Source organism: Larus michahellis, chromosome 3 (genome assembly GCF_964199755.1).
Source record: "Larus michahellis chromosome 3, bLarMic1.1, whole genome shotgun sequence".
NCBI lineage: Eukaryota > Metazoa > Chordata > Aves > Charadriiformes > Laridae > Larus > Larus michahellis.
Window position 1 is genome coordinate 74,208,536 of NC_133898.1, and position 26,685 is coordinate 74,235,220.

Below are 26,685 nucleotides of genomic sequence, written 5' to 3' on the forward strand. Positions count from 1 at the left end.
CCGTATAACGATTATACTAATGGACAAGAAGTAATGCAGAATGAAAGTGTAACTGGTGTAAAATCTGTCTTGTTGCCAAGTTCATTGCTTTGTTACAACTGAGTTACACTGAAGATGAATGAACCATTTCTTTTGTTTCCTTCTTTCATCAGCTTCATCTAGGCACCAAACTGTCCCTTTAAAATCAGAGTATATTAGCTGCATAACTTGTTCAGCACTCATAGCCAGCATGTTTTTTAAGCATCATGAGTGACAAGCTATGCAAATCATATCCTGAAGTAATTTACATTATTGCAGCTAATTTGCATATGGATATAAACTGCACTTCAGAGCAACAAGGTACCAATCCAGGCAGTGGCATGTGAAAATCAGACACATAGGTGGATGTGTGCTTGCCAATATTGGGATATTCAAGAGGAAAAATACTAGGAGGTGCCTGTTTCTGGTTGTTCCTTACAACTTTGCTGGATAAGGTGGTGGGGACAAATGGAATGGTAGGAGGAAACATGGGCTCTGTATTTTCTCCCACCCCTTCCATTTATCCCAACCATCAATGCAGGGCTGACGTTAATTCTTCTGCTGGCAGGAAGTGCTACGACAATTGCTGTCTCTTACTCCTCCCATTAGCGTCATACAATGGAAAAGTAAAAGAGAAAGGATGGGCTGCATTACATATCTGTCTAATCCTGGACTAAGATCTCAGGTCACCAAGGTAGAATTGGATTTATCAGTGGTGAAAAGTTGCCAATGCATGAACATCAGCTGTGTGTGGATTTCTAAACTGCTTGTTTCCTCCTCAAGATCTTTTGTGTCTAATGGTCTCCCATAGTCCTGGTTGGTTCCTGAGCCTGGCTGGAGGCAGGAGAATGGACTACCCATATCTTGAAGTCCCTTCTGGCCTTACTTTACTATGAACCATGACTATGAGTATGAAAATGCTGATTTTAATCACAGTGTACATTGTCAGTTGGGGAATTCCACCTAAATGATTTCTTACATTTGTCTTTATTACTCTGTTTTCATGATGTGGAAAACAGTCAAACTTGCAGTTCAGCTACAGAGTGGGTAATACTTGCAGATAACAAACCAGCAGCAAACTCTCTCCCTAAACCTTCATTTCTCCAGTAGTTTCTCTGGACTCCCAGAGCAGTCTCTCTCCTCAGGGGTATTCCCCAGCAATGCCATTCTATTGCCTTCCTCCTGCTCCCTATCAGATACTGGGGAGCCTTCACCAAGTTTTGGTTAACCTACCTGATTCATACACTACCTCACCAGGAAAGGGGAAGAGTTATACATTTTCAGCATTTTATTTGACCGCAAGGTTTATATGCAATGTTTTCAGTATTTCCTTAAATACAGTGTCAAACAACTTAAACGCTGACATACATTGAATTGTCTTCGAACTAAAGGATTCTAATTCTTTTTGAATGTGTTGTTACTTCTTCCAGATAACAAGAACAACCTTCATCTTTCCACATTTTACTTAAGATACTTTATAGCTTTAAACATATGTGAAGACCCTTCAATTATCTTCCATAGGAAAGCATGTAAAATTGTGAAAAGTGAACCGGTTATTTATTATATGACAATTAGCTTTTTTCTTGTGAGGTGCGACAAACTGCGTGTGGCTGGAAATAGGTATTCAACTACAGAAAGGACAAAAAGAAAGCTGAAGTACTCAACTTCAGTTAAAAGCCTAAAGAGGGTGTTAGAAAAGATGGAGCATGACTCTTCTCAGAGGTACACTATGAGACTACAAGAACCAATGTCACAGATTTCAGCAACGGAAACTGCATATCAGGAGAAAAATTTTCACAGTGAGAATGGTTAAGAACTAGAGGTTGTGAAATTTCCATCCTTGGAGACTTTTAAAACTTGACTGGCTAAAACTCTGAGCAACCTGATCTAACTTTGAAGTTGGTGCTGCTCTGAGTAGGAGACTGGATTAAATGACCTTGAGACGTCTCTTCCAACATGAATTAGTCTGTGATTTTGTGGGTATAAGTTATCTTATATTTGCAGATATTTGGGGCGGGTAGGAGACAATGTGTTCAGAAACATTTTATTTCCCTTAGAACTTCTGGCAGAAAACAACCTGATTATATATTTTTCTTTAGTTTACATTTTAACAACTACAAGACATTCAGTTCTTTGTCTCATATTTAACTTAAATTTTAAATAAGTCTTTTTTTTGATCTTTCCTATTCTTTCATGTTCCCCCTGCTGCAGCTCAGGACAATATAGGAAAGGAATTAACCTCATTTGAATGAAAATAGCAACTTTTTTGTCTAGTGGGAACCAAAACTGAAGGCAGTATTCCAGGTGTGGCCTGACAAGTGCTGAGTAGAGTGGGATAATGACTTCTTTATCTGTGCTGGTGATGCCCTTGTAGATGCAACCCAGCACCCTGTTGGCTTTCATTGCCGCAGCAGCACACTGTTCACTCATATTGAGCTTGTTGTCCACCAGGACCCCCACGTCCCTTTCCACAGCCAGGTAGATCCCAACCTGTGCTGCATTACTGGGTTATGTTTTCCCAGGTGCAAGACCTTACACTTGTCCTTGTTGAACTTCATAAAGTTCTTGTTAGCCCACTTTTCCAGACTTACCCAGGTCTTCCTGCAGGGTGGCTCTCCCTTCCAAAGTGTCCACTTCTCCCCACAGTTTGGGGTCATCAGCAAACTTCCTCAGCACACACTTGATCCCACCATCCAAATCACTTATGAAGACATTAAACAGCATTGGGCTCAATATTGATCCCTGGGGATCCCACCTGTGGACAGGTTGCCAGTTTGAAAAGGAGCTATTTACCACCACCCTCTGGATGCGGCCTGTCAGCCAGTTCCCCACCCATCACACAGACCACTTGTCTGGACCGTAACACATCAGTTTCTGCAGCAGGAGGCTGTGGGGAACTGTTCAGACAATGTCCACTGGTCGCCCCACATAAACTGAGCAGGTTACTTTGTCATAGAAGGCGATCAGGTTTGTCAAGCACAATTTGCCCTTGGTGAATCCATGCTGGCTTGTCCTAGTCACATGCTTCATTTGACTTCTGAATGGTCCCCAGGAGGATTCGTTCCATAACTTGTCCACGGACTGAAGTGAGACTGATGGGCCTGTAACTCCCCAGATCCTCCTTTAAGCCCTTCTTGTAGATGGGGGTGACATTAGCCTTCTTCCAGTCTTCTGGCATGTCCCCTGATCTCCCTGACTTCTGAAAGATTATGGAGAGCGGCCTCACAACATCAGACAGTGCTCTTAACGCTCTCGGGTGGGTATTGTCAGGGCCCATCGATTTGTAGGGGTCAAGCTTCACATAGTTCACATACCAACTCTTCCTTCACTGACGGTGGGTCTGTGTTTGCATCAACCTGGATTGCTGTTCGCAAGGCCTGGGCCCCAGCAGGGCTGGTAAAGACAGAGGTGAAGAAAGTGTTGAGAACCTCTGCCCTTCCAGTGTTGTTGGTGACTAATTCACTCTCCTGTTTAACAGTGGGCCACTATTTTCCTTCTGTTTCTGATTGGTTTTTATGTACCTGAAGAACCCTTTCTTGTAGTTTTTGACTTCTCTGGCCAGTTTCAATTTGAGCTGAGCTTTTGATTTCCTAACTGCATCTCTGCATGCCCTGGCAATGCCCCTGTAGTTCTCAATGGGTATTCAGGCACTTTTCCATCTCTGGTATGCTTCTCTCTTGGTTTTGAGCAGACTCAGACGCTTGCAGTTAAACCAAGTGTGGAATAATTACTAAATTGGCCAAGAATACAAAAATACAGCATTGTTCACACATTAAGGAAAGTCATAAAATCAAGAGGCTTCTGAGGTAGAATACAGCCGCAGCTAGCATGCGAAGAATGCCACATCTGTGATTCCCTGTACAAGGTTGTTTGCGAAACTACATGAGGGATGGAACAGAACGCGCTTGTTCCGTGGCCTTCTCTTGTGACGAATAGCAGATATGGGGACAAGATGGTACTACGGAACAGATAAGCGGCCTACACACCACCCAAGCCAGCATTTCGTCAAATGTTGATGAAATGCTGTCCTTTGTGCGAACTTTGCTCACCACAATGTACCAAAACACACCTCCATCCCGGAGGCTATCCTCCCCCGAGGTGTGAACACTGCTCCTTGAATACATTAATTATAATAAAAGTACATATGACTAAAGTCACTCAAACTCCACTTTGAAGATAAAAAATAGTATAAAATAGCCCAAGAGAGAGGGGATGTCAGAGAAGACACCATCGCGAAGAATTCCATCGCTGATTTCCGGGATCAGTCGACGGGCTGAGCCTTTCTTCCCCCCCATAGGGATGCCTTTGGGTAAGACTTCGATTACACCGAGTGCTTTCTTGGGGACTTAGAAATTTCTCTAGAGAATCTCTACCCTACATTTATAGCCAGGCTGTATCGTTTATAATTTTGTTGCGTGTTTGTATACTTAACAATATCTTTATTTGCCCGTGCTTTGCAGACAGTGTATTTATCACCGGCAATCCTAAAGAACCTGTATATCTGCTGTTTAAATAAACTGCACTGTTTAAGTAGCTAGTCGTTTCGCTTTCTCACTGAACGCGACCAAAGACTCGAGAGAGGCCGTGCTAGTTCAGGAGCATGACTAGACTGATGGTGCAGTCCACTATTAGTGTATCCAAATCGTGATAGTTTAATACATATTAAACGCAATTGGACTGATAGTGCTGAATTGGGCATCACTCAGAATTTAAACCTAGCCGCGCCTAGCCTCCCACCTCGGTGAGGAGTGTTAGAACGCAAGGGGGTTTATCTTCTGCCAAAACCGCTTGGCCCCTTTTCACGCAACACCAAGTTATTGCCACTGTGCTTAGGGTTCCTAGGTGCCACAATTCTGTACATAAGCTTTCATAGTACTATTCTACATGTTTTCAGAGCAGAGTTAAGTACAGGATTTACTTGTATGAAGTATGAAAATTAATTGCATAACGGCCAATGAGGAGAAAACAAAATATGTAATGGCCACACATGATAAGAAAAGCACATATTTTTTTTTCCTTGCCCCTTTATTAAGCTTCTTCTGACTGCTGCAATACACGGAGTAAGATCCAGTATGGCAGCCTCACTCAATTGACAAACCTGATTCATCTCTAAAATAGGCCATGCTGTACAGAGATTGAGGAAAGGATCGTGAAAAAGAAAAAATACAGTTGTGTGTGACTGCATAATTAAAAGCTGTATAAAAATGAATGTGAAGAGAGAGCTAAATTATGCTTATACAAGCAACCTTAATTCTGGCATTTCTTGATACTGGAGTGTTTGACTTTCAAACACCTTATTTTTTGTGTCAAAAGACATATAAGTACAACCTTATGATTTAATATATTAAATGTAACCTTTGTATGTTATTAGGTATAAATAAGGAAGATATCAAGAATGCCATACAAATAGAAACTATGTCAGTTTTCACAGATAAAATGAGTTTGCAAAAAGTGTATTCTCGGTCACATTCACATTGTACTGTAGGGACTAGAGCAAAGCAATACTGGAGCTCAGCTAGGCGGCAGTGAGAGGGGAGCTACTGTATCTGGTCACACAAGCAGGGTTGCATACAAGGAGAACCAAAAGTACTAGCACAAGGCTGGGATCATGTGCAGCAAGGGCTGCTTTGAACCTGAACCCCAGCTGGTGCCCCTTGTTCAGCACCCCAAGTCCAGCCTCCGCCTGACTCCCAGTAACAGACAGCAACAGCATCTCTACACTCCCACACTTGTGATGGGAGCAGTGCAACCTCAGCCATGCAAATTTTGCAGTGAAAAAATGTCTACTCATTTTGAAACTAAAAATGGGAGTTTGATGGTTCTAATTCTGCTTCTATTCTGCTTGTGGGATCCTTAGACATCATTGGGGGAAGCCTTGAAGCAAGAGTGCTGTTTCTTCATTACGTCAACATTTGCAGCACTCTTTCTACTGAGGGTCTTTATTCAGAGGTTGCAGCCGAATCCCGTAGAAGTAAATGGGAGTTTTGTCTGAAGAAGAAAGTAAAAAATGCTACACAGACTGTTTACTTTTTGTTGTGGTTTTGGGCTTTGTTGTTGTTGTTGTTCCAAGATAGCTGAACCTAGTCCCTTGTGTCCTTTCTTGATATATTTAAACAAATCATTGAAATGCTACATATTCTCAGAGATGCTTTCTGTTATGTTTTCCTTTTTGTTTCACTAGCGTACTTCAGATGTGCCTCATTCAAGACAAGAGGTTATGCTTTTTGTATGCTACAGTTGCTTAGCCACAGGCCAAAATAAATATTACCACTCTTGAAACCTTGAAGTCCTACTTATACTGAGTATGGCACTCACCAGCAAGCAAACAAGACACAGACTAATTAAATATTATTGAAGAGTAATACTGAAAAGTAAGTCCGAGAAGTGGGTTCTCTAGGCATTCATTCACAGATCCACATAACAATCAATGTTAACAAGTGATTGCCCTTCCTCTTTGTTACAAACCTTTATTACAAAACCATTAATATTCCAGCTTGCTATGGAAGAGTTTCAGCAAAGACTACCATGACTCAAGGACAGAAAATACTTAGTGTGATGCCATTTTCCCCAAGACACATATGATTGCAATGATGTATAACGCAAACAGATTTGCATGGCTGTTCCCCAATAATCCTTGAGCATCCTCAGTCTCTTCAGAGATGATTACCTCATTGTTCTAAAAACTTCTGAGTATTTGCAGGCCTGATCAAGTGTAATAAGGAGATGCTGTAAAAATGTCGTGACCTCCCGCTCCACAACTAAAATAAAAAAGGATGAAGCTAGCAAGCCTTTTGTAATAAGGTATATAACAATTGAAATACATCCTGTCCATTGTATCAGCAGATGATGATGGAAAAATTGATGTACATACACACAGAATAAAAGCTGTTCTCAAAACTTTTTTAAAAAAGCCTTTCTTTTATTCTATTTTGTAGAAAGCTATAAATTATACATATAAAAATAAACTATACCCAGCTGAACTATTATTTGACTGTAATTTTAACTTATCAATTCCTAAAGCCATGCTGTGCAGGATCCTCTCTCATAGTTTACAACCTCAGAGGCATCCCTCTAGTACTTACCTAAAGGTTATTTTTTATTCTCTATTTAGAACCGATTCAGACGCAAAGATTTTTTCAAGGTTCTACGTGCCATTTCAAACACAAAAAAAATACACAGGAGCATCATTACAGATTTGAAGTTGCAATTATTCTCAGATGAAAATATAAATAATAAAGAAGATTCAGTGCAAGACGTATGAATGTGACTGAGAGACATAAAACTTAAAATGATCCATTTTGTAAGATTCCTACATCTGTAAAACAGTTGGAGTCTCTGAAGGATCTAGAACAGGAACATAAGTTTTATCCACCCAAATATATGGGTATCTTTCTATTAGACATATATTCCTGGGCCCTGGATCTTGCAGATTTGATCAAGTTCTGATGTACCATGTGCAGTTAAACAGAAGAGGAGAGTGACGTCCCATGTGTGAATTATACGTTTTGTAGATAATGAGTTGATCTGCACATATTTCTTAAATTTATTTTCTAGGAACTTTTCTCCCTCTCTTTACAAATGCTGCTGCTCTGAAAACCAGCTGAAGTGGAAGGAATATACTATACTGAGTATTTCAAGGGAGATCGTATCACTGGAACAAATAATACCTCTAAAGACCAAATAACAATTTTAACCGCATCCAAATATAAGCCTGAACCATACGGTTGGTTGGGAAACACTCTAGATGACGCAGACCTAGACTACAGAAAAAATCATTTCCAGATTTAGATACTGGTTTGGGCCCATCTTTATTACAAGTAGCACTTACTAGTGTTCTTAAGCTGGTTTTGTACCCATTAAAACACAGTGCTCAAACAGCTGTTTCTCCTTTCTCCCTTCCTTCCCGCTCCCTTCACTTCCCCAGACACAAGAAGAATCCCAACATTTGCAAGTTTAGGAATACAGGTGGCTGAAAGAAGTAGGTGGAAGGAGGGTGGATTGGGTTGAGTATAATTGTACAACAGGTGCCGGGTTTGTTATATACATTAGTTCACTTAGCAATACAGAAAGCATTATAACCAAATAAAAGATAATATATGCAAGTTATTTTATTTACTATGTTTTTGCCAAGCTTTTAATGTGATTGGGCCTGTCTGAAGGTATAAAACCCAGAAATTGTATCATTTTACCTGCAGAAAATTACTTTATGCCCTCAGGAAATGAAATTCTGATCCTTTTGAAGTCTGCATCTTTTGAAAAAACACAATACATGGGGATGAAATATCCCAGTCTCTACTTTGGGGGTGATTTGAGAGAAAATACAGGTAAGGAAGTATTTTTGCCTTATTTATTCTTCCTATAATTGTGTTTAACTTTCTACATCATAACATATCAGCAACTCACAAAGGATCAGAGAATTACATCTTTAATTTACAGTTGGACTAAGCTCCCTTTAATAAGGAACAGCAATTAAATATCTGAGTCAAAGAAAGAATGTGATCTTTTTCACACGTGGGATTCTCCTTGATGGTCAGTTCACACTACTGCAAACATAACTCAGCATGGACAGCAATATTTAGACTCAGTTGAAGCTTATTACTTTAATAACATAATTTGTTACCACTGCTAATCTTTTATCCCACAGATTGCCAGCCTTCTGGGAATACCTTAGAAAGTAGGAGTTTTGGTTTGAGATGTTGATTTGAGCCCATTACCGACTGTCACTTTATGTGTTATCACTTACAATGTCAATAAAACCCTACAAACATGGAATTCTTAGGTAAATATATCTTTCCTATGGATTTCAACAGCGTATAAGTGTTCATTCCTACCAGAAGAAACAAAGTTAAAAACTGCTGTAGCCAAATGGCAATCTATTCTGGTACCTCAGTCTACATTTCAATTTAACGAGACACCTTGTTTTATAATTATTATGCCGTAGTATAAGACCCCTGAAAGGAATCCAGCTAAGTAACAGCAAGCTAAATGGTACAAAAAATACTAGTTGAACGTTGAGATGGTAACTTTTTGTATTCATGAAATCACTAATTAGTATCTCTCACAGAGTTGAAATTTGCATTGCAGAGTTACTGAGGGGGCAAAAAGAGGCAATTCTCTTTTAAAAAATATATACCATTGTTGTTGTGGGCATCAGAAGGTATATGCTCATTATTATTAGTCTAAATTAAAAGTTTCTAACGTTTCCAGAATACTCCAAATTTCCATCTTACTATCCTCATTCTAACAACACCAAGAGGATGAGTAAAACAAAACACAGCTTTTCAACTGGGGCATGTTAACACAGTGCTGATGGCTTAAATGTATCCAGTGGTAAATTACCTTTGAAAGGTCGCCAGCCTCCAAATAGAAGCAGATAACAAACACGTTCCAGGTAACCCAAAGGACCAGCCAGACAGCATACTGCAGGGAGGAAGAGAGAAACAGTGCATTAATAATTTCAGAATCAACTGAGTTAAACTTAGTTTATTAGACCATTAGTTCAATCCAAGACAAAAACAGACCATAAATCTGGTGCATATGAATAAAAATGTTACATAGAGAATCAAGAATAAATTTTTCCCTTTCACAGACAAAATCTAGAGTGACCTAGTGAGTACTCTGACACATCAGAAAATCTGTATCTGAGAAAACAGTTGAGAGATCTGACATTTGAATAGAGACTAATCCGATCTCTTATTATTGTTCAAATGGGGAATACTGCAATATCAAGAGGGGCATGTAATATCAATTTTATGTGAGAAGTGCAAAGCTGTTTATTCAAATGTTTATTCAAATATAACTTACTAAATAACAAAGTCTAATTGAAGTAGGCACTGGCTTCTGCCACACTTTGGATTTAGTCTCAAAAAACTAAACCTATATATAGGTTATTTTGCACTATTTCTACAAAATAGGGAGGGATTTGGTCATGACAGCTGCCTCTATCAATATATTCTGTGATATTCCAAAGCATCGTTCATAATTTTTCAACACCCTCAGGGGCAGACCGTACTTTAAATTGCCAGTTTCTCTGGGTTTTTTTGTTGTTTGTTTTTACTTTGTTTTATTTTACAGTGTATAGGACAAGTATTCATGCTTAAGCAATATCTGTTTATTGGTGGTTGCCAAACTTCTTATTCACACTTCTGATGTGAGTAATGGAGTATATGTTTTCCCTCCTTCTGTCTATTCCTTGACTTCTTTTTTGTATTCATAAGACCTTACGTGCTAGGACTGGAAACTACATTTCCCTGCCGTAATGCTGGAGGATCTTGTATAATAAAGTTTGACCTGCTGTTGCTACTGTTATCTAATATTTGTGCTTGAGAACTTCCCTTGGCAAATTATTCCATCATCTAATAAACCTTAGGATCTACAAGTGTTTTTCTAATGGCTGTTGTAGCTATCCTCTAGTTGTACACAATTCAATTCTGCACATTTGCCAATTTCATTCCACAGACCTGTGGCACTGCATATGTGTGGCACTGTTCCCTACCTGTTATAGTTGAGGGCTTTTTCCTCCTTATATATCACCATCTCATTTCTCTCAAGTATTTACAGACTTACTTTTCTTGTGTTGTTGTCTTTTCTCCTAACTGTACTGATTAAATTTTGCTAAACTACTTTTTCAAATTGGGAAACACTGTTTTCTGCACACTTCTGTATTATATCACCTTCTGAATAAGCAGACAAAATTTTAGACTGTACATTATCCATCCCTTATAAAAAATATATGACAAACCATTTTTTCTCATGAATGACAATCTCATTCTCTAAATTCAGTAACTGTATGTAGGATTCTTGCATTTCTCTTGGAAGAGCGGCTTTGCATCAGATTGTTTATTATTCAATATGCCATTTTCTACTTAATCTTCTAGATACTGTGAAAATAATACAATTCTGTCCTTTCTCAGGAGATCTAAAATGAGACTATAACCAAACATGAGTAAAATTTAGGCCCGATCTCATGGCCACTCTAATGCACATCTACCTTTTCAACACAGGCTGTTCATAAAATTTTGGAACATAGGAACTTAATTCAGATGCATGGTCTTAACACATTCACAGTTTTTTTAAAACTGAACTCTGAGACATTAAGTATATTGAGCATTTCATTTTCCTGTAGCTTCCTCATGGTACACCTGGCTTTGCATGTAACATGGAGCATTTTAACTACCAGAACAAGAGAAGGAAAAATTAATTTAGATTCAATAACTTTAATTTTGCATTTTTTTCTAACTTTGCAGCATTTTAACTTGCTGCGTTTTGCCAATTATTTTAATACTTTAGTGTTATATACAAGTATACAAATAGTCTGATGAGTTAATACAACTATTCCTTCTGACACACAAAGGTAATTGGATTTCTTATAGCGAAAATTCTAAATACTGCATTTAGCCTGGTTTCCCAAAGAAATGAGACTTAAGCAGTAACATCCATGTGCGATGTCTGTTCCCTTGAAAGAACTCCTATGCTCCTGAACAATTTTAAGCAAACTGGAAAAAAGGCTAGAAGATTCAAAGATATTTTTTCACAAAAGTTTCAGGAAAACAAGCCTAAAAATGGGAAGAGAAACTCTATAATGTCCTCATACACAGGAAGATGTACAAGATTATCTTTTATCAGCCAACACAAATAGGAAAAATGTGGGACAGAGCCACCGGAAACTAGGTTTCCTTAGATCGGCTGTTCATGGTACAACTTGTCACATTGCCTGTATGCAACAGCTGATTAAAAAGCTCCCTGTGCACAGCACATCCAGCAGAACACTCCAAGGCACTTTGGAGCTGCTTGTCCTGGCATCGAGCCTTACATGAAGAAGTGAAACTTTTCTTTTCCACTGTCTAGTCTATCACCAAAAAAAAAAGAAAAAATTATCTGACTTTTAGATACACTCTTTTAACAAGCATCTGCTCTTATTGGACTACAGATAAGGCTTAAAAACGTCTCTTAAAAGTTTGTTTTAAACTGCTTCCTTTTGAAATGTTGCGTTAAGTGCTTGCTGCCTGAATTCTGCGGATAAACACCAAGTATAATTATCTTGAAATACAAGGATGCTTCTGCTTCCCACTGCTTCATATTTCAGATGCTTCAGATCTAGCACACCTCTTCTCACTGGATCACATGCAGCCATAAATACCTCTTGTTGTCTATTGCTTCAGAAAATTGCTGCAGAGATTCAGCTCTGAAGGTCTGTGACAATGAACAAATCCCTCTGATACTCTCTATTATATGTATCTAATTAGAAACACATTTTATAAGAGTTCTTCAAAGGGATATAGCTGTATTTTTTTCTTATACGTGGGAGTTCAAGACAGCTGCATTATCTGACAGAAGCCACCACAATGTTACAGTAGTCACCTATCGACAAGACAAGAACCTTGATGAACACACACTTGACCAAGCAGGAGATACTGACAGGTGGCATAGCAGTGACAACACAGCTTATTATTTTTATGGAAATCCAAACTGGAAAGAGGTATAACTGGAAGGCTATGACTGAAGATTGAAATACTTACTATTTTTGCGAAGTTGTATCCAGTCACTAAAAGTTACCTCTTTTTTTGTAAAATATATAAATACAGCTCTTATGTGGTAGAATACATTTGTCATTCTTCAAGTAAACATGAATTTATAACCCTTTACAAAGAATTATGAGCATTACCTAGTTTATGATTTATTGATACTGTGTACTTACAGGTTTGAAAATTTGCTATCAACCATCAGAAATTACTATATGATGTCTTTTTTCATAGTGAATGGGAAATTGAAATACTAAAATACTTGTAATACTAAGAATCCGTACACCCCTCTTCGTACTTCTCTCAAAGGTCACCAAGTCGCATTATCTCCATTTTACTATCAGGGAAACTGAAGATCAAAGAAATTAAATGACAGGACTTAATTCCACAGCCCAATAGAAAAATGATGACAGGACACAAGAACCAAAGGTCCAGGTAGCCCACTACTGCCTTTCATATAAACCTGGTCACAAGAACTCGCACATAACACTCTTGTCACTTTGCCTGAAGGAGAAAGACGTCACACAACTTTTGTGTATAAATGGTGAGCAACTCTGATAGCTATGAGCATTTTAAACGTAAGCATTTTTTTCACAGAACTTTACATGGCATTTCTCTCTTGCTCCAAAATTCTTTTTTGATATGTGAGTTGATAACAGTCACATTTGACTGAGGGATACAAGGGCTCCAGACCTACAAGATATTACCTTGTGCAATTCAAAGCAATTGAATTGTTGTTGTGATTTGGTGATTTGCTAATTATTTTCTTTTTAGAAAGGTACAAAATTTTTTTCAGACTCTTCCAAATCTGAAAATATTATGCCCCAAGACCCTTCTGCGCTCCAGTCATGAAAAAGAAACTAAATGCATTTCTAAAATGATAACTACTACATTTACCATAGTAACTAAAAGTGTGATTTTTTTATGCTACCTGGGCAACAGTACTTGAGTTGTTCAAAGATAACCTTGAGCCCAGCATGTCTGGAATGGAGCACCTCTTTCCAATAACACAGTAACAACTGTCCACAATTATGATTAACTTTGCTTCTAAAGTTATTTTCCCCTAATCTCCTCTGTCTATGAAGATACATTACTTAGAAATAAAATTTTCAAACTTATATTTTCCCCATCAAATCTCATAATAAGTCAAATTCTGAACGCTTGGCACCAACATACTATCATCTAAACTACTGATAACATTCAGCTAATCTTTGAGATGCCTACAGCTCCGCTTACCTTTGAAAAGCCCCTCTGAAATACAAACAATTATTTGGTGGAGTCAGCTGTTCCTGAACAGTGAAGTCCATGGTTTAGTTGCCATAACTTTGGTGGTCTTGCCTGTTCAAACCTCTTAAGCACCAAACAGCAGAAGTTCTGCCTCTTGTTTCCATCTTCCTGGAACTAGTAAAAGACCTCACCTGGACTCCCCTGGAAGAAGTCCACTTGAAGTGCCACCTACAGAAGTCTACGGGGTGACTTCATGTGGCCACTTAGTAGGCACCATTCTCTAATTTAATCTGCTCTGCACATTTTGCCATTTTCTTCCCATTCCCATTGCCTGAGGCTTTCCCCTGAGAGCTGATGAGGGTGTGGGCAGCACAGCGTGGTAGGGAGTCCAGCTCTAGAAGCCAGCAGAAGGCCAGCCCAAGTTCAGTGTGAAGCCACCGGTGCAGAGCAGGATCAGAAACCATAGCCTGACTCCAAAGCGGAATCAGGAGCCAAATTCATGCCCAGGAGAGATTCAGTTATTGAATGTATGAGGACCAGCTGTTTTAAGCAGAACTACTGCTCTCAGCAGTCTAACACAAATAGCAACCACGCTCTGCTTTTAATGATCCAGATGAAAGTCTTCCCTGCCCAGCAGTCACCTACAGGCCTCAATGGGAGAGAGCTCAGGGCCAAAACCAGTAGCCTGGACAACAAATAATAATGTTCCTGGCAGCAGAGGGCTTTGTGCAACCAGTTCAACTTCAATAAACGTTCATTCACTTTCTTGAATGTACTGGGAAGCTCTTACAGAATGATATAATCCTCTGGATTTTTTTTTATTGCATGTTGCTTGTCACAGCATGCAGCTTGCACTAGTTTTGTTTGTCCCAATTCTTCATATTGTTAGGACTTAGACCTTTTCTTGATGGTATTTTTTTATTTTTAATCAATCATGGCTATAGTGTCACAGCACTGTTCATCTTTGTGGGTTTCTGTTTCTAAGTGAACATGAATTGATTTTGTACAATCCATTGCTGAGTTGTTGGACTTTTCTGTCTCAAATTGCAATGACAGTCTAGTTTGTCTGCTTGCGTTTATCAGGAAATTTTTTAACCCTTTGGCGTTGTGAGACCTTGGCTCCTCAGCCTTTCATCAGTCACAAATGTGCATATATTTTCTCCTTCCCTTTGCTCCCTCAGGTACAAAAAGTCTCTGATATTTTACTTCCTTTACATTACATTTTAATAATTAGTGTTGTCTGCTAAAACTGACTGAAAGCAACTGAGCTTTCTTTTTGAAGACATAGCTCCAACTCCTGCATAAGAGAAGCTGGATTTCTACAGAGCACATTACTGCCGAAGTAGTATCCATCTGTCCACATTTAGATGTCTGCAATGCAGACACTTTGAGCAGTGTCTAGATTCCCATTACAGTCAATTGAAAGAAAAAGACACTTCCAGGGCTCAGCTCATTTCTCAGTGTCTGACACAGATCACTCCATCGTTGCTGTTTGGAACGCTAAACTCCTCCAAGGCAAAATTCCCAATGTCACAGAGCCCATTAAAAATCTTGTACCAGTGACATCAAAAATGAGATAGTAACAGTACACTATGCAGATATGCACTCCCTTTTTTCCACATAAACAAAAAGAACAAAGCAATTTAAACACATCACCACTGTAAAATATCCCCAAAGGACTGCTGAAGAGACATCTGAAAACTATTGTGTCTTGTTTCCCCCACACACTGACGGTCTATTAATGCTTAAGCTTGAATCATTCATTTGTTCATTTTCTGTTTCTTGGATTCACAGCTCTTTAGGTTTTAGTGGAAAAGATTGGGAGAAGTGATAACATAGAAGCTACTTTTGGGTACTGCATTACTTTTGTTTGTTTTTCAGTGTCTGTTTCAGTGTCCGACTGTACCATCTTAAAATATTACCCTAAACACTAAATGAAAAACCTCCATTCCAAGAACCCATAAACAACTCAAGAAACATATCAGCCCATTCATACAGCCTTCATAAGAAAGATACACAACATTTTCTCAGTGTAGTCACTCTGTTCTTAATAAATAATGGTTTCTTTTCATATGATGCTATAAGGGTGAATGGCTAAAATGTAAAAGTAGGCACATATAAATAAATAACTTCCATTTTAGCATTGTACAGTCAATCTACTATGTATACTAGGGTCTTACAAATATTCTAGATCCCCATATGAAACTATTCTGTAACTAAAGAGTTACTTTAAACAGAGGGTTTTTTTTAAAAAGACTATACGTCTGCTATTCTTCTTACAAATGGGGAGCAGAGAAATTTTCTTCTTGTGATCTCAAATTCTTTTCTTCTTGTTTCTTTTTTTGTTTTGTTTTGTTCTGGATTTTTTTTAGGTTTCTTCTGCATCCATATGTTAATGCTTATGACCTTTTTAACAAAAGTACATTTTATGTACTAAAGAAAGTAAGGTAAGGCAGAAATTTTAACAGGATATGCTTATTTTATCTTTTTGCCTTAGCAGTAGAGATTTTGTTGGTTTGGCTTCACTCATCATTCAATTCCTATATTTCTTTTGATCACATCTTTGTTGTGAAATATTTACCAGCAGGAAGCAACTTCAAATATCTGAATACTCAATTTACTGCAACACAGTACATATCCACTCAGCTGCAGACACATACATATACATGCATATATTTGCAGATGGATGGATATTTTTCCTCTTATGTTACTTTCCTAGTTTTTTCAGCATTCTTTCTTTTGTTTGTGGAAGAGATTATAAAGTCTCTCATAATAGAAATGACTAATTAAATGTAAGTAACATGATATGTAATTCTCACTTAAGTAGAGAGAATCACTCTAGATGACACTTCAGTAGAGAGAATCTCACTCAAAAATGCTTTAATTATATTGGAATTCTAGTAATATCTCTATTTTTTGAGAAATAACTTGAGAACCTTAAATAGTGCTGTTTCAATCCTTTTCTACCCATTTGCTTCCATTCCAATATGAATCTACCCATCTACCTCAAGAGCTAATGGCACTAGAAATCAATGTTGTACAAGATCTAAAAGTCTGAATAATGGCTTTGAAATGGCATTATTAAATTCATATTATAGTTGGCATTAAAAACAAAAAGAAAGAGAAATCAAAATGATGTGATTTTGGAGGTCATTTGGTTCTTCAATGCATGGGCTAGAAATATTTTGAAATAATTTTTCCAAACCCTGCCTTCTAGACCATTCTTAAGACACTAAGGGCATTTCAGGCCCTGGATTTCCTCAGAGTTCGTACATAGTGATCAGTGTAGAAACTGCATTCACAAGAATTCAAGCTGTCTTCTGTGGATGTATTATTAAATTTTAGGGAAAAACTGCAGGAATTGTTGCTCTAAATTTCACTTTTACTTGTAGCACCACCAAACATTTTACCAGTGAATTACCAATGAAAAAGAAAAATGAATAAGATTACTGGCTACTATGATCTGCTACTGCTTTATCCAAGGCATCACCTGAGAGTGGCTCTTACTATGGAATAAACCTGCTGCAAAAAAATCCCACACATTTAGCACAAAAGCAATAGGTGGAAGAACATTTTTATATATACAAGTCTGCCTCGATTGTTAAGAAATATTTTGGAAAATGCTCAAGAATAGATTGTGCAATTGTTTTTCTGCAGAATACGTAATAGTGCCTTAGCAAGAAGTGGCGTTGCTCCCTCCCTGCCATTGCCCAGTCTATGGACCATCACCCTACTAAGAGGCTGCGCTGATGGTACTAGTTCTTGAGGGTAGTCCAACAAGCCTCACTGACTGCTCAAACCCTCTGCGGGGCAGCAGCGCTTCTCCACATAGACTCTGTGATGTGCTCACCCTGCCATATGCTTGCATTTCACCCAGAGTAAACCAGCCTCACCAGCTGAGGACCACTTCACAGAATCACAGAATCACAGAATGGTAGGGGTTGGAATTGGAAGGGACCTTTGGAGACACCTGCCAAAGCAGGTTCACCTAGAGTAGGTTGGACAGGAATGCATCCAGGTAGGTTTTGAATATCTCCAGAGAAGGAGACTTCTCTAGGTCCTTTTCAATCTCAGGCAGCCATAGTAGCTGCCTATTCTGCCGAGTGACCAGACCTGCGTGGAAACATTGTCTCTCCCTCCTGCTTGAACTGGACAGTGTGCAGCCAGGAAGGCAAGATGGTTTTGTCCAGATAAAATAAACTTAAATATATTCTTGCTGTAATCTAATGAGAAGCGCTTCTCACTGGAAAGGTAGTAAGCCATAATTTGCTTCAGACATCAGCATGTTGGTGGAGCTAGACATGTATTGGCTGTTCCCTTGGTGTCTCTGGCCTTTTCAGAAACACCCAAAAAGAAAAATCTTGATTATAATTCAGTCATTGAACAGTTTATTTTAATGGAGTTTTTAGCAGCTGTACCCATTTAAATTCCCTATTAAAAATACAAATCAGGACACTCAGAATTCTTTCAGTGTTCACTTTTAACAGAATGCAAAAAACGAAATCAATAGATACTGTTGCTAGGAACAGAACTCTACTGACATTTATCTAGATTCTTTTATTGATGCCTCAGTATCTGGATGCCAACTGCAACTATTCATAAAGGGAATCCATCTCCCTCAGTGAATGCATCAAAATTCTTGCTAAAACTGAACAATTTACAATAACATCTTTTTGATAAATTGAGAGGTTTGTATTCGGCTTCCCAGGTATTGTTTTCTTCTTTTCATTTTCTCTGGCTTAACTCCTTAACAGTTGAAGCCATGAGGAAGCTGGCCATTGAGTTCACAGGGCTTTGAGTTCAGTCCTTCATATTCTAAAACAGATTTAATTGAAGCTAAAAATACATTTGTCACAGGAAATATAAGTGAGGACCATCAGGTGCTTTCTTACATCTCTCCGAACTGTTTTGTAAGGCACAAATTTCAAAAATTCCTAAAAACGCTCCAAAATTTTGGAAGAAAATTGGGAGGTGGCTAAGCTACTAGGAGCGTTTGTGTTTCAGGGTTGGGGAACAGAGCACACAGACTTTCAAAGTCACTGGCTGGCAACTCAGTTTTTGGGAGGCTAGTGGCTGTTTTGAAAGCACCGGTCAACTGCAAAGGTCACTCCCCATTCTTTGGAGATAACAAACATACATCAAATGGATTTGCAGAGTGTTCGTATTTAAAGGGACACCAACTAGCACAGCTGTCTAGAGCCAACTGTAGTATGGGGCCAGACTTAATTTTGTTTAGGAGGCTAAGACAGCTGGAGTGGATGGAGCCAGATTCTAGAGACACAAAAACTAGCTTCATGAAACTGTATGGTGAGTACTGGGTTAGATACAACGTTCTAGTGTTGGGGGTGCATACCTATGAGATTGTCACCATGCCCACATGAGTGTGACTGACTCACTGAGTGATGCTAATGAGCCACAGGGAGGGGAGAGAGGAAGACAACGAACACACTTCCCCTTCCCTTATTCCCTTCTGGTACATCTGATTGGCAAGACTGCTTGATTTGTCAAGATCAGTATGTTTTAATACAACATGGCTTTTTTCAGTCTTTTTCAATCTTGAATATATTCAATGAGATAAAAAAGAAATTTGAAGCTATAACAATAAAATAAAAGTAGGTACTCAAACATCAGTCTTTCTAAAAGACCATAAAATGCAAAATGGACTTCATTTTCAAGTGACTTCATTTAAGACTATGTGTGTCTAAAAAACCATTCATTTCACAGTGAAACCAGACTGTATATATTCAAAGGAAGTCTGATTATAAAATTGTCTCCCTTATTTATCAATCAATCAATCAATCAATCAATCAATATCTGACTTTACTCAAATCACCAGAACACATCATACATTTTTTGTTTGTTGGATGAACTATGGCCTTCCTCGGGAAGGTTTATACCTGGCTCTGTGTGCATGTTTGGCTCTGTATTATCCAGAAAACAAAGAAAAAACCTTCTCTTAGCATATCTTTTCCTTCACTTTCAACTTGCATCAAAAAACATTAGCTAAAATTATTGCATGCAATAGGTTCTTTCAGTTCTGAGAATAAACTGGTGATGTAATCAGGTAGTTTTGTTGTCCAGCACTCTTAATGCACATAGACTGGCCAAATTCTATTTCCCTAAATGTGATACAATGGAAGAATAGCATAATGTTCCTTATTCATTCCTCATTCATGATGCAACCTCCAAATCCTTCTTTTTTGGTAAAATCATGGTAATTGCGTTTCTCTGATTGTACCTTTGATCCTTGAGGTCCCTTCCAACCTGGTATTCTATGATTCTATGATCTGATTTTCTTTCTCTGAGTATACTTGTTGCTTCTCTCCACTGCTTCTCTCGAATACCCAAAATAATGTTTTTGCCATCCTTCCTCTGGAATTCCAGTTTGTGTCTCAGTTTTGGGTGAGGGCATGTGCCTATTTTGGACTCAGAAAGGTTATCATTACTATTTCCTTTACTGTTTTGTTGTTACTATTTCCTTTGCTGTTAATCTTCTTGTCTCAAGACCTTCTAGATCAAGCATTCTCAAAACATTCTTTATAATATCTTAAAAATAAAACAGGAGAGACTTTCAAAGACCATCCAGGAGTAAGGCTGGCATCTCTGTAACTACAGATGCAAAAAACTCGGGACATTTAATCGTTAAGACATCATTGACTGGGAAGCCTGCCACCAACATCCACACTTGATGCACATACATTGTCTTTTGGCTCTCTACAGCTATGCCCATCTGCTTCAGTGGCATGGTGCCCGCTTATCAGCTAGTTGGACAGTTTCAGTGCGCAGAGGTGCCAAATAAAGGTTTTACATGGGTAGCCTGTATAACCCTGAAAGTGCCATTTCTTTCAGAGGAAGAAATGTTAGTGCTGAGATACTAATAGACTATGTCTTTGAGCACTTTTTTTTGCACTCACTGATGATGAGTTTTGCCAAAACCATTTTTACATCTCTTTTCCACAGAAAGATATGGTAATGGTAGTCAAAGGGAAAGCAAGCAGTATCTACAGATAAGATACTGATAAACAAAGCCATTATGAGATAAAATCCAGAGAGTATGGTAGGTTAGGGGTATAGTTTAAGTATTGTGCACTAAATGCTGCTAATTCAAAGGACAAAAAACCATGCAAAAATACCACCTCACCTCATTTTACACATTTTGAAACAAAGAGAGCTTTGCAAATGCAGGAACTGGATCACACTAAAAAGGAATTCAAATGGATTATTATATGGCAACATATACCTGAGATGTTCTAAATAGCCTTTAGTTTGTCCTACAGAGATGACACACCATTCCCACAGAAATGTAATGAACTTTTTTTTTTCAGTTTGTATCCATAGTTTAGTCAATCTTTTAATTAAGAAATATATTATTTTAAAAATGTTTTTCTCCTCATTGCATAAATCAAGGTCACAAAATTCCATGGAGAACATAATTGCATCAAAACTAACAACTACAATAGAATAAAACTGGATCTACATATAAAAGTAAAAGAAGAAACTGCAGCTATTTGGATGTGAACCTTTAATCACAGAATAGTTCCTAGTAAAAACATCACATTATTTCCTTAGGCATAAAGAAGTCTGTCATTTTCACATTCTCAAGAGGAATTTAATGAAAAATAGTTCACGGAAACCTTACTTATTTCCTATGATGAAAAAAAAAAAATAAATTGTACAAAGTACTGATTATGAGGTGAAAGCAGTTAGTTAAAATAGTTCTGTCAAGAAACGTTTACAACATCAAAAGATTATTTTCTACAACAAACTGGTGATTAATGAGATATCCAAAGGCTGGAGACTTGTTGGAAAAGATTTATGAAAAAAAAAAAAACACCTCTGGAGTACAGTGTTCTAGAGTTCTTGTAAATCCATCATTAATATATGGGGATAGTGTAGAAAATCAAATTAAAATACAGTTACAGTTCTCTTTGGATGTATCACCTGAAAACAATCATTGTTCAGCATAGATGTTATTTCAAGCCAAGGCTAGACTACATATTCTTTTTACAGCAGTCCTAACTCAGCAAATTGGAATCTAAGGAGATTATTTAACCTTTAAATTAAAAAAGTCTTTAAAAAAAATTCTTGAGAACTACACGATGAGGGAATTAAACTGACTTGCAAGGTACCAGTACGAATTTGTCATGTATCATTAATACCATCAATTACAGCATGATTTCTGATATAACAACTTTAGGAGATATAGCAAATACAATCAAGAAACCCAACGGTATGACTACAGGGTCCAAAAGCTGCCTTGAAACATAAGATTATACAACTTTGCTTTGCTTTGCGAGGGGTGTTGGGCAAGATGATTTTCAGGGGTTCCTCCTAACCCAGTTTTTCCTCCATTCTTTGATTCTTACAGATCTTTCTTTGTATTAGAACCTATGCACAGCTCAGATGGAAAAGCATATCCATTATTTTGATAAACACTCAGTGTTACACAGACCCTTTCCCAGCACTTTTCAGAAAAAAAAAAAGAAAAAAAAAGTGCAGGTTGTTGAAAGGATGATAGCTCAACAAATTATAAGGAGGTAAGAAAGGTCAACAGTGAGGAAATAAACAGCTGATACTTCAAATGGGGTGGGAATATATCCAGATGTCAAGGTGGTATTTGATGACATTAGTAATGAAAGGCATGGTAGCTCCCACATTGTGGCAGAAGAGCCATGTGACTTCCATTGCAGCAACCTAGTTTGCCATGCAAAATCTGAGCACCACCAAGCCAAGAAGCTTTGCCAGTGCCCCCAGCATTGCCACATCAGAGAGACTGTGATGACAGTTTTATGACAAGAGACAACAGCATGACAGACTGATAACTTTGCTTGGAAAAGCAATGGGTTTTTGAAGAGACCAGACTTAATTATTCCATATTCTGTAACGTATAATGAAAATTGAACAGGTTTCTCCCAGTCTCCAATTCCATTTCAGAGTGCCAGACCAAGTGCATACTCCTCCTGGTATGTGGAAATAAGTACTGAAACACCCAGTAGGAAAATACTGTCATTTTTTAATTGCTGTTGCCTTAAGATCAACAGGATAACTTTGTGACCATTGAAAAAACTTGCAACTATGCAAGCTAAAGTTCATGCTTATATTTCATGCTTGATTTAAATTAGAATATGCTGCTGGCCTCATTGCTTGTATGTTTCAAAAATAATTTCCCGTGCAAGCACAATAACGTATTTCATGCAAAGAAAAAAAATATGCTTCCAAGCATTCAAAGAAAACGTAAGTAAAATACTGAAAAATTAAGAAAAGTAAGAATGAGAAGTGACCCATGTTAATTTACATCAACATCCAATTCTTTCTCATGTATCACAGCAAAGGTTCACTGGATGCTGCTGTTCAATATTTCTTTTTATCTTCGTCACCCAGTCCAGCCTTGTGCTTTATTTACTGACATTCATCCACACATCATCCACATTCAGTTGATTGTTGGATTTTCTTAGGCTAGATGACTTACTGCAGCTTCTGAGTACATCTTAAGCATGGATTACCTTCCTAAGACCCTGGCTGGGCAGGGTAATAGTTATTAGTCCCATGTTAGACATGAGAAATTTCTGCCACGAATGAGTCTGGGACGCGGAAGGCAAGCACATTATTCATCACCCATGTTGTGCACTAATAAGGAGATGGTCACTTTGATCACACAATTAAAGACTATAGCATAATTCAAAAACACAGGTGGCTAAATAAAGGTCACAGAGGCAGCTTCAATTCTGAAACTTTCTCAGTCTTGGGTGCTGCATTTGTAGCTTTATTAGACTCTTGTTCCAGTGCGTGTAAAAGCGTGCATGTAGGTATTTTCACATCTGCACTTATATAGTGGGTGTTATGCAGTCAGGTAGCCACATGTGATGAGCAGTGTCCTCCACATGAACTGATGATAGCCAGAGGAGAATGCTCTTTTAGGTCCAAGATAAGTTTTCTGTTAATACATAGGTATAAGTACTTCTATCTTATTTAAAGGAAACATTGAACACAAAAAGAAACCCTAAAACACTATTACAAGAAGATGTTGATCTACACATGAGACATTAGAGACCCTTAGCCTCTCAGAACAGTTCTGTGACAAGGCAACAAAATCACAGGAGGCAACACCGCACCACCCACAATTATATGGGCTAGAGGGTTCTGTGCTCTGCCCTTCCCCCTCTCCCTGCAGTGAATGATGGCTTCCTTCCTCTCCTCCACATGGCCTAAAGAAAGGATGGTCTCTTTTGTTCTCCATCCCACACAGGTGCCAGTTGCCCAAGCCAGGAGTGGCACAGGCAGAGTGAGGGCCTGCGCAGCCCCCAGGGTTTGTCCGTCTGTTCAGTACGAGCCGCGCCTGCTCCCTCAGCACCGCGGCTCAGTTGTGGGACGGACGGCTGCACGCTGGCTCTCTTGCCTAGAATTTGCTGCCATCCCCTAATTTGAAATCACTGCCCATTCAAACAAAGCTAGATGAATTTGCAACGGGAACAAACGACAGCCTGAAACGATGCCCTGTGGCATCTCTTCCCTCTTTTTTTTCCATGTCAAATGTCACATTGACATTGCAAAAAAGAATTATTAGAACTCATTAGTGTAATGGCTATAAAAAACATAATCCATTGATTTTTTTGTTAATTCCATTGATCTAGATGATCAGAAAGGCTGAGTTGCTTTAAATGTAAAATAATAAATAGACTTAGGCAAAAATTTAGTTTGAAGGGCTTAACCGTAGCTCACTCATAAACGTGGTTTAATATCAAGGTCCTGTAATGGAAAATGCTAGACAACTTTATGTGTAAACACTTATTGCCAAACCTGACTATCATTATGCAGATCATTACATAGATCCAGTTATTTCTTTTTCCCTATCCCCCTTTAGAACTTCAGATGTTGAGTAAACGCACTGCTGGGACCTCAGTAACATTCAGCAGAGATGTCCCCATTCTTTGATGATACTTCAAAAGAAACAGAGTCCCACAGAAAGGCTCTGCTGTCCTTTCGTCTACAAGAAATTTCAGTGGATTATTCAAATCTTGCTGGTTTTTGCTGGTCAACTCTCCTCATTTTTAGAAATACTTTTGCCCTCATTCCTTCATTACAGACATCCCATAGCAAGAGTAATATAGAGAACAAACGGGTGAATTTCCAAAGCAAGAAGGGTAAGGGAAATAAGAATATTAATACTGCAAAGAGAGTTAGAGAAAAAGTCTCAAAAGAGAAAGGACTGAGTGAAAGTTTAAGTAAACAAGATAATGTCCAAATACATAAACACAAGAGATCATTGCAGAATATGGTCCCATCTTTAAGGCATAAAAAGAGTAATTTCACTGACAGAAGAAAAAGGTAATTCTAAAATGTAGACAGGATCTGTGCCTCACATAAGCACTTGGGAACAAAAGCCAGAAAGATAGCTATAAAACTCCAAGGGAAAAAAGAAAAAAAAGAAAAATGTCAGAGTATCATTATCAGGTCAGTAGTGGTCAGCAAGAAATTAGAGTTGGAGGATTAAGAAAACTTCCATGGCAGTTGGATTCTGTCCCAGAACACTAATGAAATGCCAAGAAAGATAAAAGAACAATTAGCTTATGTTTGCAATCTCTTAGCTGCAGGACCAAACTTCCATTGAAAAGCAATGGAAGTAACTGCAAAGTGGTTTGACATTAAAATGAGAAGACGGAAATCTGAAACACCCATAGACTTGTCACACAGACCTAGCTATAGAAGTAGAAAATGAACTCTCCCCCACCAGGCAGAATTGGTCTGAAGGAATCAGAAAGCGTTGGCTTAGCAGTGTCAACATGGATTCATCTCAGGGTTTATGCAAATGCTCATTGTGTTAACTGGGCTGAGTAGCAGAAGGCAGACCTACTAAGAGGGGATCTTTAGAAATCTCTGTCCTTTCCCATTACTGAGCACTTGCTTGTATCACCCAACCTGAGTCCACATTTGCTTGGGGGTGAAAGGATGGGGAAAAAAGGATAGTGCACGCTGGTCCTCTGCCCAGCTCCAACATTTGCAGTGTATTTGGCTGACTTAATTCTGTGGCAACCTTGTCTGCTCCTGGTTTAAGTGAGAACCTATTGTCAAGATGAAATTCCCATGGCACTCATTTTGGAACAAAATGCTGCAGAAAGCAGATGAAGCATCATAAGAGGCTGCTGTGTGGCTGGGATATCTAACTCACATTCCCTATTTACCCCAGAGCTGTTCTTCTAAGTGTGCAGATGCTTTTGCCTGCTGAAGGTGTATTAGGAAGCAATGAAGTGGATCTTTTTTTAGTTATCCCATGGGATATTCGTGCAGAACATTCAAACTAATAAATGGCAAGTCTTATAGAAGGTCTCAAGTGCAGACTGCAGATGTGATCTCTCAACTCTCACTGGAAAGAAGCCAAAGGCTGGTCTGTACAATTGTTTTGATTCACCAGGGATTTCTGTCTTAATACCTTATTTTGTTGTGGAAACTGAAAGATCACTATATACAAACCTGCAGAAATTAAGCCTTAAAAAGCCTACAGTACAACATTTTTATTGATAAAAGAAAGATATGGGAACAACTACCCAGCTACAGGAAAGTCCTAAATCTTTGTCTTAAGAAACATGTTAGTCCTCTAAATTCTTGACTTTGGCATGAATTGCACTGTTCAGAATCCTTCCCCAAAATCATCTGTAGCCAGTATGTATAAATCACTGCTATGACAGATTGGGTGAGAATATCTGTTCGGTGTGGCAAGTCTACAGCTCCTTCCCATATGCCTTTTGATACCCAACCTACTCCAAACCTTGGGGATTTGGCATAGCAATAAAGAAATCACAGGAAATCAGGGGAAAGAAATAATGCGCTGTCCAGCAAATTCATAACCTTTTGTATGATTAGTTTGCTTCCGTCACTCTCTATATGTTAGAAAGCAAGTAAGAAATGGACCCTATGCTGGACA

The 26,685-nt window shown here is 38.4% G+C and overlaps 1 protein-coding gene across 2 annotated transcripts in view; it reads right to left on the minus strand.

The window, feature by feature from the left end:
* The window catches only part of NKAIN2 (sodium/potassium transporting ATPase interacting 2), a 561,651-nt gene that overhangs the window by 252,092 nt on the left and 282,874 nt on the right, over positions 1-26,685 (minus strand). For both annotated transcript variants that reach the window (XR_012586233.1, XM_074580840.1), the window contains exon 3: positions 9,358-9,438. Coding sequence is in view for 1 of the 2 variants with exons in the window: in XM_074580840.1 (XP_074436941.1) it covers positions 9,358-9,438 (81 nt within the window). In the remaining variant the exon portion in view is untranslated. The remainder of the gene's footprint in view (positions 1-9,357; positions 9,439-26,685) is intronic.